The sequence below is a fragment of the Chlorocebus sabaeus genome, chromosome 16, assembly GCF_047675955.1.
Source record: "Chlorocebus sabaeus isolate Y175 chromosome 16, mChlSab1.0.hap1, whole genome shotgun sequence".
Classification (NCBI taxonomy): domain Eukaryota; kingdom Metazoa; phylum Chordata; class Mammalia; order Primates; family Cercopithecidae; genus Chlorocebus; species Chlorocebus sabaeus.
Genome location: NC_132919.1, coordinates 51,080,192 through 51,096,341, shown reverse-complemented (window position 1 = coordinate 51,096,341; position 16,150 = coordinate 51,080,192). Strand labels below are relative to the sequence as shown.

Here is a 16,150-nt window from a genome sequence, read left to right as displayed (position 1 = left end):
CATGCGCCACCACGCCCAGCTAATTTTTGTATTTTTAGTGGAGACGAGGTTCCTCCATGTTGCCCAGGATGGTCTCAGTCTCTTGACCTCGTGATCCACCCGCCTTAGCTTCCCAGTGCTGGGATTACAAGCGTGAGCCACCTTGCCTGGCCTTTCTTTTTTTTTTTTTTTTTGAGATGGAGTCTCACTCTGTCACCCAGGCTGGAGTGCAGTGGCACAATCTTGGCTCACTGCAAGCTCCGCCTCCCAGGTTCACGCCATTCTCCTACCTTAGCCTACCGAGTAGCTGGGACTATAGGCACCCGCCACCATGCCCGGCTAATTTTTTTGTATTTTTTAGTGGAGGCGGGGTTTCACCCTGTTAGCTAGGATGGTCTCGATCTCCTGGCCTCATGATCTGCCCACCTCGGCCTCCCAAAGTGCTGGGATTACAGGTGTGAGCTGCCGTGCCCGGCCTTGCCTGGCCTTATTTCTCACCTTCTAAAGCTTATACATCTTATTTCTTTTTCTGACCTTATTGCATTGGCCAGGACCCATTAGAGGTTCTCAGGCAGGGGAGCAGGAGTCACATGATTGGATTTGTTTTGAGATGATTACTCTGGCTGCAGAGTGGAAGGTAGGCAGGATGGAGGCAGAATCTCCAGGGAAGGAGATTCCAGGAAAGTGAGGAAGACATGACTTCTACCCCAGGGTAGTGGCATCCTAGCTCCCACAGTTCTGCTCCCACAGGTCCTCTCTGCCAGGTGGGCAGCCTGGACTACAGGCGCAGATGTAGCTCTCATCTCCCTTCCCTGTCCCTCTCTGCAGACCGAGGACGCTGCTCCATGGGCCAGTGTGTGTGTGAGCCTGGTTGGACAGGCCCAAGCTGTGACTGTCCCCTCAGCAATGCCACCTGCATCGACAGCAATGGGGTAGGCCTGGGCATAAGACAGACAGTGTCTGTCAGGACAACCCACCCTTTCCAGAGACAACCCTATGGAGAGAGGAGAGGGAGCAGGCAGGGATGGGGCACAGCTGGCTCACTGGTGCCCTCTCCTACCCCAGGGCATCTGTAATGGACGTGGCCACTGTGAGTGTGGCCGCTGCCACTGCCACCAGCAGTCGCTTTACACGGACACCATCTGCGAGATCAACTACTCGGCGGTGAGGCCAGGACCTATGGGGTGTGGGTGTGGGAACCCAAGGCACAGGCCAGGGTGGGCAGGAGGGGCTAAGCCTGATGCCACAGGAGCTGGCCAAGGGCAAGAGGTTTGGGGAGCAGTGGAGATCTGGCAGAAGCCCACCCAGCACAGTGCCTATCTGCCCTGCCTTTCCCCGCCAAGATCCACCCGGGCCTCTGCGAGGACCTACGCTCCTGCGTGCAGTGCCAGGCATGGGGCACCGGGGAGAAGAAGGGGCGCACGTGTGAGGAATGCAACTTCAAGGTCAAGATGGTGGACGAGCTTAAAAGAGGTAGGGGCAGGGGCTGAGGGTTGGAGGTGCTGAGAGCCTAGGCAGGGGGCATCCAACGGGGCAAGGATGTCATCACCTGGACAGGGGTTTGCAGTCTGGGCTAAGGCCACACAGTCCGGACAGGAACTCCAGAGCTGGGAGGGACCACAGAACCCAGATAGAGGACACCGAGTCCCAGAAAAGGGTAAAAGCCTGAGCAGGAGGCACAGAACCCAGGCGATGGGACACAGTCTGGCCCAGGAAGGTACCAAGAGTCTTGGTGGGAGGCACCTGACTTGGGCTGGGCCATGCACACAGCAGGGGTGCGTGGTCACGCTTTGGAGACATGCAGCCTCCCCTCCTCGAGGTCAGATATGTTTTCTGGACACTGAGCTTCTGGGTGATGTCCAGGTCAGGGAAGTGGGGGAGGTAGGTTTCTAGACTCTGATGCTCCTGATCAGGGGAGCACCTGCCTCACCCGTCCCTGTGCCAGGTGAGAGCACGGCTTTGCAAGGACTTCCACTCTTCCCCAGGAGGCCCTGCTGTGGGTGAGGCAGGTCCCAGAGTAGGGGCCCCTCACCAGACCCTGGGGTCCTCTGGGGCGGAGGGGTGTGACTGGGGTGCCCTGCTGACCGGCTGTGGGTACAGCCGAGGAGGTGGTGGTGCGCTGCTCCTTCCGGGACGAGGATGATGACTGCACCTACAGCTACACCATGGAAGGCGACGGCGCCCCTGGGCCCAACAGCACCGTCCTGGTGCACAAGAAGAAGGGTGAGCTGGTGGGGCTGGCTGCAGGGAGGGGGCGTGTTGTCAGAGCTTGGTGGGGAGGACAGGCATCACCTCCCGCTGCCTCTTCTCTCCAGACTGCCCTCCCAGCTCCTGGTGGCTCATCCTCCTGCTCCTCCCCCTCCTTCTGATCCTGGCCCTGCTGCTACTGCTTTGCTGGAAGTACTGCGCCTGCTGCAAGGTAAGAGCCCGGAGTCCCTCCCAGGGCCTCATCTCCCCAGGGTCCCCGCCCCAACAGGGCCCCCACCCTCCACCAGGGTCCCCAGCCCCTGCCTGGGTCCGCATCTCCCCAGGATCCCCACCCCAAGAGGGCCTCCACCCTCCACCAGGGTCCCCAACCCCCTCCTGGGTCTCCACCTCCCCAGAGTCCCCACCCCAACAGGGCCCCCATGCTCCACCACGGTCCCCACTTCCCCAGGGTCCCCAAACTCATCCTGGTTCCCCACCTCACCAGGGTCCACAACCCCATCCTGGGTCCCCACCTCACCAGGGTCCCCTCCCTGACAGGGTCCCCACCCTCCATCAGGGTCCTTCTCAGGGTCCCCAACCCCCATCAGGGTCCCCGGCCTCCCTATGGTTCCCCCAACAGCCCGCCACCATCCCCACTCCTGCAGCTTTCTAGCCAGAGCCTTCAGCCCGTGGAGCCCAGCTATCTGGATTCTGGTCCCAGCTGTGTGACCTTGGGCAAATTACTTAACCTCTCCATGCCTCAGTTCCCTCATCTATAAAATGAAGGTCATAGAATTGACCTCAGAAAATGGAGCTGAAGCTTAAATTAGTGAAGTTCAGAAGGGACTGACCTGTAGCATGTACCATCGCCCCCGCCCTGCCTTGGAAAGACCCACACCAACTCCATCCAGCTTCCCAAGTGACAGTAATGATGGTGACGCCTATGAGCTCCTAGCCCGAGTCATCCTGGAGCCCCAGCCCCCAGCTCAGCCCTTGCCAGTGTCCGCTCTCTGCTTAGCTCAGCGTTCTTCTTTGTGCTGTCGCCACAGCATGTCCATGTGACTCCATTTCTCCGCCCCCATCACCCCATGAGGCCAGTGGGGCAAGGTCACTATGCCCTATGACAGATGGAGAAATTGGGGCTGAGAAGCAGGTGATAAATGCACAGTCCTCAGAAGGGGCTGAGGCAAGCTGAGCCCACATCTTCCCCAGCTCTAGTGCCTGCCCAGGACCCCCACTCCATCAGTCATCAGTGGGCAGATCCCTGAGAGCACCTGTTCTGGGGTCAGCCACGTGCGAAGAGCCTGGGAGCCACAACAGGGAAGGGAGGGCCCTGCCCGCCAGGAGCTGGTGGTCCTTGGGGAGAACAGATAAGAGAGAGGAAAGTGTGGAGGATGGCATGGCTGAGTGGGGACTGTAGGCAGCAGACCACACTCCGTAGTAACCACCAGTATTGTGGGATATTAGTGTGCATTACATAGGAAAGGAGTTATGTAATCAAATAGGTTTGAGCCAGGCACAGTTGCGCATGCCTGTAGTCCCAGCTACTTGGAAAGCTGAGGTAGGAGGATCGCTTGAGTCTGGGAGTTTGAGGCTATGATTATGCCACTGCACTCCAGCCTGGGTGACACAGTGAGACTCTGTCTCAAAAAGAAAAAAAAAAAAAAAGATTTAAGAAACAAGTTTCTTAAACCTGTAGCATGGGGTTTGAGAAACAAGTTTCTTAAACTTATTTAAGTTACAGTGGCTCACACCTGTAATCCCAACACTTTGGTAGGCCAAGTTGCATGGATCACTTGAGGTCAGGAGTTCAAGACCAGCCTGGCCAACATGGTGAAACCCCATCTCTACCAAAAATACAAAAATTAGCCAGGCATGGTGGCGTGTGCCTGTAATCCCAGCTACTTGGGAGGCTGAAGCAGGAGAATCACTTGAACCCAGGAGGCGGAGGTTGCAGTGAGCCAAGACCACGTCACTGCACTCCAGCCTGGCAACAGAGTGAGACTCCGTCTCAAAAAAAAAAAAAAAGAATTACAAAATTAGCTGGGCATGGAGACGGGCACCTGTAATCCCAGTTACTGGGGGTGCTGAGTCAGAAGAATTGCTTGAACCTGGGAGGCAGAGGTTGCAGTGAGCCAAGATCGCGCCACTGCATTCCAGCCTGGGCAACAGAGTGAGACGTTGTCTCAAAAAAAAAAAAAAAAAAAAAAAAAGAAAAGAAACAAGTTTCTTCTCTGCAGGACTTCTCAGAGGCTTTGATATAGTCCTGTGCCTAATGAACGTGCAGGAGGGGCATGGGGAATGAATTCAGTGCTTCCCAAGTGAATCTGACCACAGAACCTTTACAGGGCACCTGGCAGGATGAGGGTTCCACAGCACAAACTTTGGGAGCCCTCTGCCCCCATCCCCCTCTATGCCCTTGTGTGCCATGCTTACACCCTGCCAACACCTGGATATTCTGGTGTCTGGGGAGGCACTGTCACCCCTCTGGACCATTGGCATGGGGCAGGGTGGCTGGAAGGGCTTACCTGGGCCAGGGCAGTTGTCTCAGGCCTCACCCTCACCCACCTTGTCTCCTAGGCCTGCCTGGCACTTCTCCCTTGCTGCAACCAAGGTACGGGCCTGGCATCGCAGGGGCAGCAGGGGCTCTGACTGCTCTCTTTCTCTGAGCTGGGATGGAGGGAAGCTGAACCTGGAACGGCAGAGGCTGGAGGCTGTGGGGTCCCATCTGATGAGGTTGGGCTGTGCGGGTCTAGGGAGGGGTGCCGTGCTGAGGACCCCATCCTGCAGGTCACATGGTGGGCTTTAAGGAAGACCACTACATGCTGCGGCAGAACCTGATGGCCTCAGACCACCTGGACACGCCCATGCTGCGCAGCGGGAACCTCAAGGGCCGTGACGTGGTCCGCTGGAAGGTCACCAACAACGTGCAGCGGCCTGGCTTTGCCACGCATGCCGCCAGCATCAACCCCACAGAGCTGGGTGAGGGCAGGGCTGGGCGCCACAGCTCTGGGCAGTGCTCTTCGGGCCCTCTGTTCCAGATCTGGGATCACAGCACGCCTCTTCTCTGGGTATGGGGTGCAGGGACAGGGCTCAGTCACCTTTTGCCGTATCCTGATGGTGCTATGAACCTCATGCCTCAGTGTGCGTGGCCTAGTGGCCAGGCATCCCCGGATCCTAGCATGGTTCCTGGAGGGATGCTCTGTGGTGCCCGTCATGCAGGGAGCTGACCACATCCATCTCACCCCCTCCCACCGCCTTTCCCTAGTGCCCTATGGGCTGTCCTTGCGCCTGGCCCGCCTTTGCACCGAGAACCTGCTAAAGCCTGACACTCGGGAGTGTGCCCAGCTGCGCCAGGAGGTGGAGGAGAACGTAAGGACCCAGGAGCTAGGCCTGGCCAGAGATGTGGGTATGAGGGCGGGTGGGGTGGGCAGGGCAGAGCGAACACAGTCGTGGCACCAAGATTCGTTCACTAGGGGAGAGGGGCCTCTCTGGATCTGTGCCTGGCAGGGCCATCCTGGTATCTGTTTCCAGAGGGCAGGAGGCCAGAGCCTGGGCCCACGATGCGGCCCCACGGGGCATCAGCCAACCTCAGGCCCCAGCCAACCCTGCGGGCCTCTGGGTACAGAGGCTGCCTGGGTCCTCAGCCTGAGGGCTTACCATGGGGTGGCCTAGGCCCAGCCTCACACCCCTCCCTTGCCTGGCAGCTGAACGAAGTCTACAGGCAGATCTCCGGTGTACACAAGCTCCAGCAGACCAAGTTCCGGTGAGTCCCAGGGTGCCCGGGTTGGGTGGGGGAGCCACTCCTACCGCCGACTCCAGGAGCTGAAGCCTCCAGGCAGATCAGGCCTCCACTTCAGGGCTCTCTGGCTCACAGCACCCTCTTTGTCCCCACAGGCAGCAGCCCAATGCCGGGAAAAAGTGAGTAGAAGACTGGCGGGTGAGACAGCCCCCACTTCCTGCCCACCTGTCCCCAGCCCAGCCATCTGCCTCGTCCGTCCCTGCTCCATCTCCATCCCATAGGAAGGGAGGGCCAGATGTGTCCATCGGGTTTGGACCTTCATTCGTTCCTTTGACCATTTCTTCAACAAATGCTAACGTGAAGTGCTGCTATGAAGTGGCCCCTGGACTAGAGCAGGCAAAAGCGAATCAACCCAGTCCCTGCCCTCACACAGGTGACCATCCAGCCCCCCACCCAGTACTAGCGATAGCAGGTACCCATCTCCATCCGCTCCAGGGTCCAAGACCTGGATCCTGGGTGCACCTCTGGAGGCCAGGCAGGTTACACACCTTTTTCCCCAGGTCCTACTCCGAGTCCTGGCCCTTCACTGGGAGAGACAGGGAGTGAGGAGGGGGTCCCAATGCAGGGACAGCAGAGCTAGAATTGCAGCACACGGCCATCAGTAAGAACCATTAGCTGGGTGTGTGGCTTACACCTGTAATCCCAGCATTTTGGGAGGCTGAGGTGGGTGGATCACCTCAGGTCAGGAGTTCAAGACCAGCCAGGCCAACATGGTGAATACACCATCTCTACTAAAAATACAAAAATTAGCTGGGTGTGGTGGTGGGCGCCTGTAAGCCCAGCTACTCGGGAGGCTGAAGCAGGAGAATCGCTTGAACCTGGGAGGCAGAGGTTGCAGTGAGCTGAGATTACACCACTGCACTCCAGCCTGGGCGACAGAGCGAGACTATCTCGGGAAAAAAAAAAAAAAAAAAAAAGAATGGCTGACCAGCATTTCTGATCCTGCTACCGGCCAAGCATGGTCCTAAGGGCTTTCCGTGTGTGGTTATCTTGTGGTTATCTTATCCAACCCTCTCATCAAGCCTGTGAGGTAGATATCACTGCTGTTCCCATTTTGCCGATGAGGAAGCTGAGGCTCAAAAGGGTTAAGTGACTTGCCCAAGGTTATCCAGCTATTGAGAACTAGAGCCAGGGCTGGGGCTGCAGCAGCCTGGCTTGAGCACTCACACCCTTAGCATCTTTGCAGTCCAGCCCTTGATGAGGTGGGCAGAGAAGCCCATTTCACAGAGGAGGATGCTGAGGACAAGGAGGTGCCATGGCTGGGCTGAGGCTGCAGGGTAAAGGGCATAGGGCTGGCATGGGCCTGGAGCACTGCCTGCCTCTGAAGACCCTGCACTTCTTGCTGTCTTATATCCTGGCCCCTGAAGAGGAGAGGACAGGCAGGAGGGACAGGGCAGCAGGTGCCAGCCTGACCCCTCCCCTGCCTGTACCCTCCACCCTCAACCCAGGCAAGACCACACCATTGTGGACACAGTGCTGATGGCGCCCCGCTCGGCCAAGCCAGCCCTGCTGAAGCTTACAGAGAAGCAGGTGGAACAGAGGGCCTTCCATGACCTCAAGGTGGCCCCCGGCTACTACACCCTCACGGCAGACCAGGGTAGGAGGGCGGGTCCCCTGTGCCACTGCCTCGCATCTCCTGCCCATGTGGCCCCGTGACCCACCTCTGACCACCTCCCCACCCACCCAGACGCCCGGGGCATGGTGGAGTTCCAGGAGGGCGTGGAGCTGGTGGACGTACGGGTGCCCCTCTTTATCCGGCCTGAGGACGACGAGGAGAAGCAGCTGCTGGTGGAGGCCATCGATGTACCTGCGGGCACTGCCACCCTTGGCCGCCGCCTGGTAAACATCACCATCATCAAGGAGCAAGGTGGGTCAGGGTGGGGAGAGTGAGGGAGGCAGACGGGGGCTCAGGGGCACTGGTTCCTCCTGCGTAAGTGGAATTGCGACCCGGCCACGCTAGTCACTTAACCTCTGCAAGCCTTGGTTTCTCCATCTGTAAAATGGGTAAGGGCTCTTTTATGGAATACGGGGCTGTTCACCTCGCCACAGTGCCTGGTGGTCAGCGCGCAGTAAATGGAAGCTTCTGTTGCATCCTCATAAGGGCCAGCCCCTTGCTCCTCTCTATCTAGGGGAGGGGTTGGCCAAGGCATGGCACCGTGGACATCTGACCCCTCCTGCCACCTGTGCCGGAAGCCACAGGCCTCAGGCCTGTTCCTGCTCTGCTCCAGCCCTGGGGCTGAGGGCTCCGTCTCTGGTCCTGCCTGTGCCTGGCCTCCCTCCTCTGCCTGGCCCTTCCAGGATGTCTGCTGAACACTTTGTTCCAGACCCACTTTTTTTTGTTTCTTGAGACGGAGTCTCGCTCTGCCACCCAGGCTGGAGTGCAATGGCGCCATCTCAGCTCACTGCAACAGCTGCCTCCCAGGTTGAAGTGATTCTCCTGCCTCAGCCTCCCGAGTAGCTGGGATTACAGGCGCTGGCCACCATGCCCGGCTAATTTTTCTATCTTTAGTAGACATGGGGTTTCGCCATGTTGGCCAGACTGGTCTCGAACTCCTGACCTCAGGTTATCCACCTGCCTCGGCCTCCTAAAGTGCTGGGATTACAGGCGCAACCCACTGCACCCAGTCCCTCACCTTTTTCTGGAAGGATTTTCCGTTTCGCTCCTGTGCTTTTCCCAGAGGGCAGTGCATGGAGGGAACCAAGTCGACTCGTGGATTCTGGGCTGGGCTGGGCCGGGCTGCAGGAGAGCAGAAGGTGGGAAGGGACTGGGCCCAGCTCTGACCAGTGCCCGGGCTCCTTGCAGCCAGAGATGTGGTGTCCTTTGAGCAGCCTGAGTACTCGGTCAGCCGTGGGGACCAGGTGGCCCGCATCCCTGTCATCCGGCGCGTCCTGGACGGCGGGAAGTCTCAGGTCTCCTTCCGCACGCAGGATGGCACTGCACAGGGCAACCGGGTGAGGCTCCGCCATGGGGTCGAGGGTGCAGCCTGGGGGGCTGCGTGGGCGCTGCATTGGGTTCCCAGGACAAAGCAGTACATGGCAGCTGCTTGAGTCCCTGGATGCTGGCCATGCCCCTGGCTGGCCTCCCAAGGATATGTTCACCTGCTCCTGCCACCCTGTGGTAGGGGAGTCTCACCTGCCCAGGGTGCCAGTGACACCCTGGGTGAGGCTCCATTGCTGCCAGGGACTCAGGCCAAGAGGGCTCTTTCCTCCTTCATGGGCCAGGGACCTGCCCAGACCATTCCTGTCCCCTCCTGCAACCCAGGATCCACAGGGCAGCCAAACCTCTTGGAGATAAACTCCCGCTATATGCCCCAGTCCTGGGGGCTTTGGGCTTCTTGAGCTGGGATCAAAGACCCCGTGTCCCCGGGCCAGACTCCTCAAGGGCTGTAACGATTTGCCCGCCCCGGGCCAAGCAGCCGGAGCAACCATTCAAGGCAGGGAGTGCCGTGGCTGGGCCAGCATCACCTTCACTGCTGAGCCCCAGTGCTGGGGTACAGCCAAATCCAGGTGCACACAGGCTGGACTGGGTTTTAGGCTTCATAGTTTTGTTTCTTTTGTTTGTTTCGTGTGGGGTTTTTTTGCTTCTTATTTTTTTGGGGAGTCAAGGTCTTGTTATGTTGCCCAGGCTGGTCTTGAACTCCTGACCTCAAGTGATCCACCCACCTCGGCCTCCCAAAGTGCTGGGATTACAAGAGTGAGCCACCATGCCTGGCCTAGTTTTTGTGTCTTTAGTAGAGATGGAGTTTTGCCATGTTGGCCAGGCTGGTCTTAAACTCCTGATCTCAAGTGATCCACCCACCTCGGCTTCCCAAAGTGCAGGGATTACAGGTGTGAGCCAGTGCACCTGGCTTTTCTAGTTTCTAAATGTTGGCAACAAATCCATAATTAAAAACAAAGGCCAGGCATGGTGGCTCACACCTGTAATCCCAGAACTTTGGGAGGCTAAGGTGGGAGAATCACTTGAACCCAGGTGTTCGAGGCCCTGTCTACACATATAATGTAAACATGAGCTGGGCACAGTAGTGCATACTTGTGGACCCAGCCACTTGGGAGACTGAGGCAGGAGGATCACTTGAGGCCAGGAGGTTTAGGCTGCAGTGAGCCATGTTCATGCCACTGCACTTCAGCCTGGGCAACAGAGTAAGACCCTCTTTAAAAAACAAATTAATTAAAAAAAAAATCAAACAAAAAAACAAAGAAACAAAACCTGGTTCAGTGCAGTAGCTCATGCACGTAATCTCAACGCTGTGGGAGACCACAGTGGGAGGATCCCTTGAGCCCAGGATTTGGAGGCCAGCTTGGGCAACATAGTGAGACCCTGTCTCTACTGAAAAAAAAAAAAAAGGCCAGGCGAGGTGGCGTCTGCCGGTAATCTTAGTATTGTGGGAGGCCAAGGCAGGTGGATCTCCTGAGGTCAGGAGTTCGAGACCAGCCTGGCCAACATGGTGAAAACATTTCTGTACTAAAAATACAAAAATTAGCTGGGCATGGTGACACGTGCCTCTAATCCCAGCTACCTGGGAGGCCGAGGCAGGAGAATTGCTGGAAACCAGGAGGTGGTGGCTGCAGTGAACTGAGATCACGCCACTGCACTCCAGCCTGAGCGACAGAGCGAGACTCCATCTCAAAAAAAGAAAAAAAAAATTATTTCAAAAGTGATAAAGTCTCGCCTCCCTGGGCCCAGAGGCCCGTTCGGCAAACATAGGGGAGCGTGTAGTCAGCAGGCCCGGGCTGCCTGGCCACATCCTATTTTTATTTACTTCTTTTTATTGATAGGAACTGTTCTCATTATTTTTCCAATGTCCCCCCATAAAAATTCCAAAGAAGAATTTTTTTTTTTTTTTAAGAGACAAGGTCTCCCTCTAGCCCAGAGTGGAGTACAGTGGCACAGTCCTAGCTCTCTACAATCTTGAACTCCTGGACTCAAGCAATCCTTCAACCTCAGCCTCCCAAGTAGCTGAGACTACAGATGTCCACCACCACACTGGCTAATTATTTATTTTTTTTCTTTGAGACAGAGTCTCGCTCTGTTGCCCAGGCTGGCACAATCTCAGCTCACTGCAACCTCCACCTCCAGGGTTCAAGTGATTCTCCTGCCTCAGGCTCCCAAGTAACTGGGACTACAGGTGCGCACCACCACACCCAGCTAATTTTCGTATTTTTAGTAGAGATGGGGTTTCACCATGTTGGTCAGGCTGCTCTCGAACTCCTGACCTCGTGATCCACCCACCTCGGTCTCCCAAAGTGCTGGGATTACAGCGTGAGCCCCCGCACCCGGCCATTTTGTGTTTTTAGTAGAGATAGGTTTTCGCCATGTTGCCCAGGCTGCTCTCGAACTCCTGGGATAACATGATCCTTTTGCCTTGCCTTCTGGCTATCCTGTTACACTTGTATAAAGATGCTTTGAGGCCAGGTGCAGTGGCTCATGCCTGTAATCCCAGCACTTTGGGAGGCCAGGGTGGGCGGATCGCTTGAGATCAGGAGGTCGAGACCAGCCTGGCCAACATGGCAAAACCATGTCTGTACCGAAAATACAGAAAATGATCTGGGTGTGGTGGGGTGCACCTGTGGTCCCAGCTACTTGGGAGGCTGAGGTGGAGCCCAGTAGGTGGAGGTTGCAGTGAGCCGAGAGTGCCACTGCACTCCAGCCTGGGTGACAGAGTAAGACACCTGTCTCCAAAAAAAAAAAAAAAAAAGCTTTGATATTTATTTTTAAAAACATTTTAATTTCTCACCTTTTTATTTTGAAAAACTTCAAACATACAGAAAAATGGAAGGAACAATAAAACTAGCACCCATTTACCCTTTACATAGATTCACCGATTGCTAATATTTGCTTTCTCTCTCTTTCTATATAAATAGCAACACAGAAATAGAGATACAGATGTGGACATCTGTATCTTCACACTGATTATACTAGTACCTAAAATTAGTCCATATTCCGGCTGGGCATCACCAGTGACTCACACCTTAATCCCAGTACTTTGGGAAGCCGAGGCAGGTGAATCACCTGAGGTCAGGAGTTTGACACCAGCCTGACCAACGTGGAGAAACCTCGTCTCTACGAAAAATACAAAAATTAGCAGGGCATGGTGGCGGGTGCCTGCAATCCCAGCTACTAGCTAGGCTGAGGCAGGAGAATCATTTGAACCCAGGGGGTGGAAGTTGCACTGGAGCTGAGATTGCACCATTTCATTCTAGTCTGGGCAAAAGAGCCAAACTCCATCCCAAAAAATATATATAAAATAAAATAAAATTGGTCCATATTCCGATGTCCCCTTGTTTGGATGTCCCAATAATGTCCTTTATAGCTTTTTTTCTCCCAATGCAGGAACCAATCACGGATTTGGCATTGAATTTTTTCACGGGTCCTGACTCCTTTTATCTAGAAAAGTCTCCTGGCTTTGTCTTCCGTGACGCTGACTTTTGTTAAGACAAGGTCTTGCTCTGTTGCCCAGGCTGGAGTGCAATGCCTTACTGCAACCTCCGCCTCCCGGGTTCAAGCATTTCTCCTGCCTTAGCCTTCCAAGTACCTGCGATTACAGGCACCTGCCACCATGCTGGGCTAATGACACTGACACTGACATTTTTGAAATATCTATGTAGGTTGCTTGCAGGCAGCTCCCTGGTTTGTTTTTCGTTGTTGTTTTGTTTTGTTTTTGTTTTTGTTTTACAACTATGGGCCTCGCTTTCTGAGTTGGGTGGCATGAGGTTGCCTCCCCAGCCATGGCCCTGGCTGCTGCGCCTGGAATTGAAATCTTGCCCTGAAGTGCCACCTAGTGGTCTTCTATGTGAAGGATTTTCTTTTTTTTCCTCCCAGTTCTTATTCTGGAAAGCTCAGGCAAGCTCCACTGCATTGAAAGGAAGCTGGGTGGCTCACGTCTATAATCCCAGCACTTTGGGAGGCCAAGGTGGGTGGATCGCTTGAGGCCGGGAGTTCAAGACCAGCCTAGGCAACATAGGGTAACCGTGCCTCTACCAAAAAAAAAAAAAAAAAATTAGCTAGGTGTGGTGCACACCTGTAGTCCCACTACTTAGGAGGCTGAGGGAAAGGATAGGCTGAGCCCAGGAGGTCAAGGCTTCAGTGAGCCGTGATTGTGCCCCTGCACTCCAGCCTGGGTGACAAGAGTGAGACCCTATCTCAAAAAAAAAAAAAAAAAAAAACACACAAAAACATGGCTGGACATGGTGGCTCATGTCTGTAATCCCAGCATTTTGGGAGGCCAAGGCGGGAGGATCACTTGAAGTCAGGAGTTCGAGACCAGCCTGGCCAACATGGTGAAACCCCATCTCTACTAAAAAGACAAAAATTAGCCGGGCGTGGTGGCAGGTGCCTGTAATCCCAGCTATTCGGGAAACTGAGGTGTGAGAATCATTTGAACCCGGAAGGTGGAGGTTGCAGTGAGCCGAGATCACGCCACTGCACTCCAGCCTAGGCGAAAGAGTGAGATTACACCTCAAAAAAAAAAAAAACACCCACAAAAACCTGAAGCTGATGTAAGTACCCCACCCAGCAAGGGGGGATGATCTCTGCAGTGTCCATGAGGTTGGGAGGGAGCATGTGGCCGTGACTCTTGCCTCAGCCCCCAGCCACGACCCTGACCCTGACCCCCTCCACTCCCAGGACTACATCCCTGTGGAGGGAGAGCTGCTGTTCCAGCCTGGAGAGGCCTGGAAAGAGCTGCAGGTGAAGCTCCTGGAGCTGCAAGAGGTCGACTCCCTTCTGCGGGGCCGCCAGATCCGCCGTTTCCACGTACAGCTCAGCAACCCTAAGTTTGGGGCCCACCTAGGCCAGCCCCACTCCACCACCATCATCATCAGGGACCCAGGTAGGCAGAGCCTGGGGGTTGGCTTAAGCAGGGGGAGAGAGAAGACTGGGGGTCTCTCAACTAGGTCTGCCAGAGTTAGCGAATCCAAACACAGGACTCCCGGGTAAATCTGAATTTCAGATAACAACATACACGTTGGTAGGATAAGTATGTTCCATGCAATATTTGGAACGTACTTACCCTATTTTTGCAAAATGGGCTGGGTGTACTGGCTCATGCCTATAATCCCAGCACTTTGGGAGGCCGCGGTGGGAGGATCACTTGGAGCCCAGGAGTTCTAGACCAGCCTGGGCAACATAGTGAGACCTTGTCTCTACAAAAAATAAACAAATTAGCTTGGCGTAGTGGTGCGTACCTAGAGTCCCAGCCACTTCGGAGACTGAGGTGGGAGGATCACTTGAGCCCAGGGGGTCTGGGCCGAAGCAAGCTGTGATCACACCACTGCACAGCGCCTGGGCCATGGAATGAGACCCTGCCCCTCAACAACAAAAGAAAAGGCTGTTGTTTATCTAAAATTCAAATGTAACTAGGCATCCTGCATTTTATCTGGCAACCCTACAGCCAGACAGGCTGAGGTCATGTTGTCACCACACAATAGGAATTCTCCCATCAGACCCTGGCCCTTTGGCTTCAGCCTCAGTTCCAACTAACATGCAGGTGCTTCTGGAAGGGGTAGGCCAGTTAGTTCCTGTCAGCCCTCAGCCTCCCCACTGGGAGAAGGCCTGCCAGGAAGATGGGAGAGGAGGGAGATGCTCAGGGTATGGTGTGGAGATGGGGCGGGGAGCAAATGTTCTCATGTGGAATGTTCCCTGAGCTGCCAAGGGAGAAAGAGGCAGACCAACTCCCTCCTCCTTCTGTTCCTCCAGAGACTCTCCTGGGTCCTCCGCCAAGCTCTATGTGGCAGCAATGGGGCACCAGGTGTCTGGAGACGCGGGTGGGCGGGTCTGAGTTGAATGCGCTGGGCAGAGCGCCCTGGGTGTTTAAGTGGGTCTCTGGCGCCCCCTGGTGGCGAAGCAGGATCTGAGTGGTTGCCCTGCCCCGGCTTGACCCATTAGATGAACTGGACCGGAGCCTCACGACTCAGATGGTGTCATCACAGCCACCCCCTCACGGTGACCTGGGCACCCCACAGAACCCCAACGCTAAGGCCGCCGGGTCCAGGAAGATCCATTTCAACTGGCTGCCCCCTTCTGGCAAGCCAATGGGGTACAGGGTAAGGCGGGGGGCTGAGGGCCATGGCAGGTGGATGGGCGGTCTGGTACCACCCCTCACAGAAGAAGTGGGCCGTCTGAGGCCAGGGCCCACTGAGAGAGAGCAGACAGTGGAACCTAGCACAGGTGGTCAGAGGGAAACCCGGTCTGTGCTGGGGAAGAGGGAAGACCCATTCCCGAGCTTATTAGACATTTGTCCTCCTTCCTAAAATGGGGCCCCCTCCCACCCCCGCATGGGAGACACCCCCACCTGCTCTGCCCCAGTCCTGATGTGTGCCCATGGTAGATCTTTCAGCCCCTCCCTCAGGCCTTAGTGTCTCTCATCTGTGCAAAGAGGACAGTAAGGGCAGAGGTCAGCAGAGGGACAGGCAGCTTGGGTGCCTGCTGCTCCCTGCTGACCAGGACCCCTGTCCCTGGGGGCAGGTAAAGTACTGGATTCAGGGTGACTCCGAGTCCGAAGCCCACCTGCTCGACAGCAAGGTGCCCTCAGTGGAGCTCACCAACCTGTACCCGTATTGCGACTATGAGATGAAGGTGTGCGCCTACGGGGCTCAGGGCGAAGGACCCTACAGCTCTCTGGTGTCCTGCCGCACCCACCAGGAAGGTGAGGCCTCGCCATGTCTGTCCATTTGTCCCCTGGCTGCCCTGATGCCAGTGTGCCCAGCCCTCCCTTCTGCTACTGACAGCACTCTTCCTGTATCCCCCGCTCCCTAGTGCCCAGTGAGCCAGGGCGTCTGGCCTTCAATGTTGTCTCCTCCACGGTGACCCAGCTGAGCTGGGCCGAGCCGGCTGAGACCAACGGTGAGATCACAGCCTACGAGGTCTGCTATGGCCTGGTCAACGACGACAACCGTAAGAACCACGTCTTCCTTCCTGCCCGCAGAGAGAACAGCCATGGAAGGGAGGGGACAAAGCGGGAGGGAGCTATGGGTCACTCCCTGGACCTGCTGTGCAGGGCACTCGAGGCCTTCATCCTGGTTATTGGATAAGCCTGAGGCATTGTTAGGGTTTTGGCCAGATTTTGGGCTGGGTTGCATTCTAAGACCAGACCCAGAAGGTTGCAGGGTGGGTGGTTACCTATGTGGAGTGGGGTCACGGGCTCAGGGGTACCCCTCCCCATGCAGGTAACCGGGGAGCTCACA

At 56.0% G+C, this 16,150-nt stretch overlaps 1 protein-coding gene across 4 annotated transcripts in view; it reads left to right on the top strand.

Annotated features, from left to right (window-relative positions):
• ITGB4 (integrin subunit beta 4) overlaps nt 1-16,150 on the top strand; it is a 37,230-nt gene that overhangs the window by 14,677 nt on the left and 6,403 nt on the right. For all 4 annotated transcript variants that reach the window (XM_073005026.1, XM_037993465.2, XM_008011732.3 and 1 more), the window contains 17 exons: nt 808-911; nt 1,045-1,143; nt 1,323-1,452; nt 2,080-2,202; nt 2,295-2,398; nt 4,747-4,780; nt 4,957-5,148; nt 5,435-5,538; nt 5,874-5,932; nt 6,064-6,087; nt 7,417-7,565; nt 7,656-7,835; nt 8,772-8,920; nt 13,593-13,797; nt 14,853-15,010; nt 15,432-15,612; nt 15,723-15,860. In XM_073005026.1, the coding sequence (XP_072861127.1) occupies nt 808-911; nt 1,045-1,143; nt 1,323-1,452; nt 2,080-2,202; nt 2,295-2,398; nt 4,747-4,780; nt 4,957-5,148; nt 5,435-5,538; nt 5,874-5,932; nt 6,064-6,087; nt 7,417-7,565; nt 7,656-7,835; nt 8,772-8,920; nt 13,593-13,797; nt 14,853-15,010; nt 15,432-15,612; nt 15,723-15,860 (2,133 nt within the window). The remainder of the gene's footprint in view (nt 1-807; nt 912-1,044; nt 1,144-1,322; nt 1,453-2,079; nt 2,203-2,294; nt 2,399-4,746; nt 4,781-4,956; nt 5,149-5,434; nt 5,539-5,873; nt 5,933-6,063; nt 6,088-7,416; nt 7,566-7,655; nt 7,836-8,771; nt 8,921-13,592; nt 13,798-14,852; nt 15,011-15,431; nt 15,613-15,722; nt 15,861-16,150) is intronic.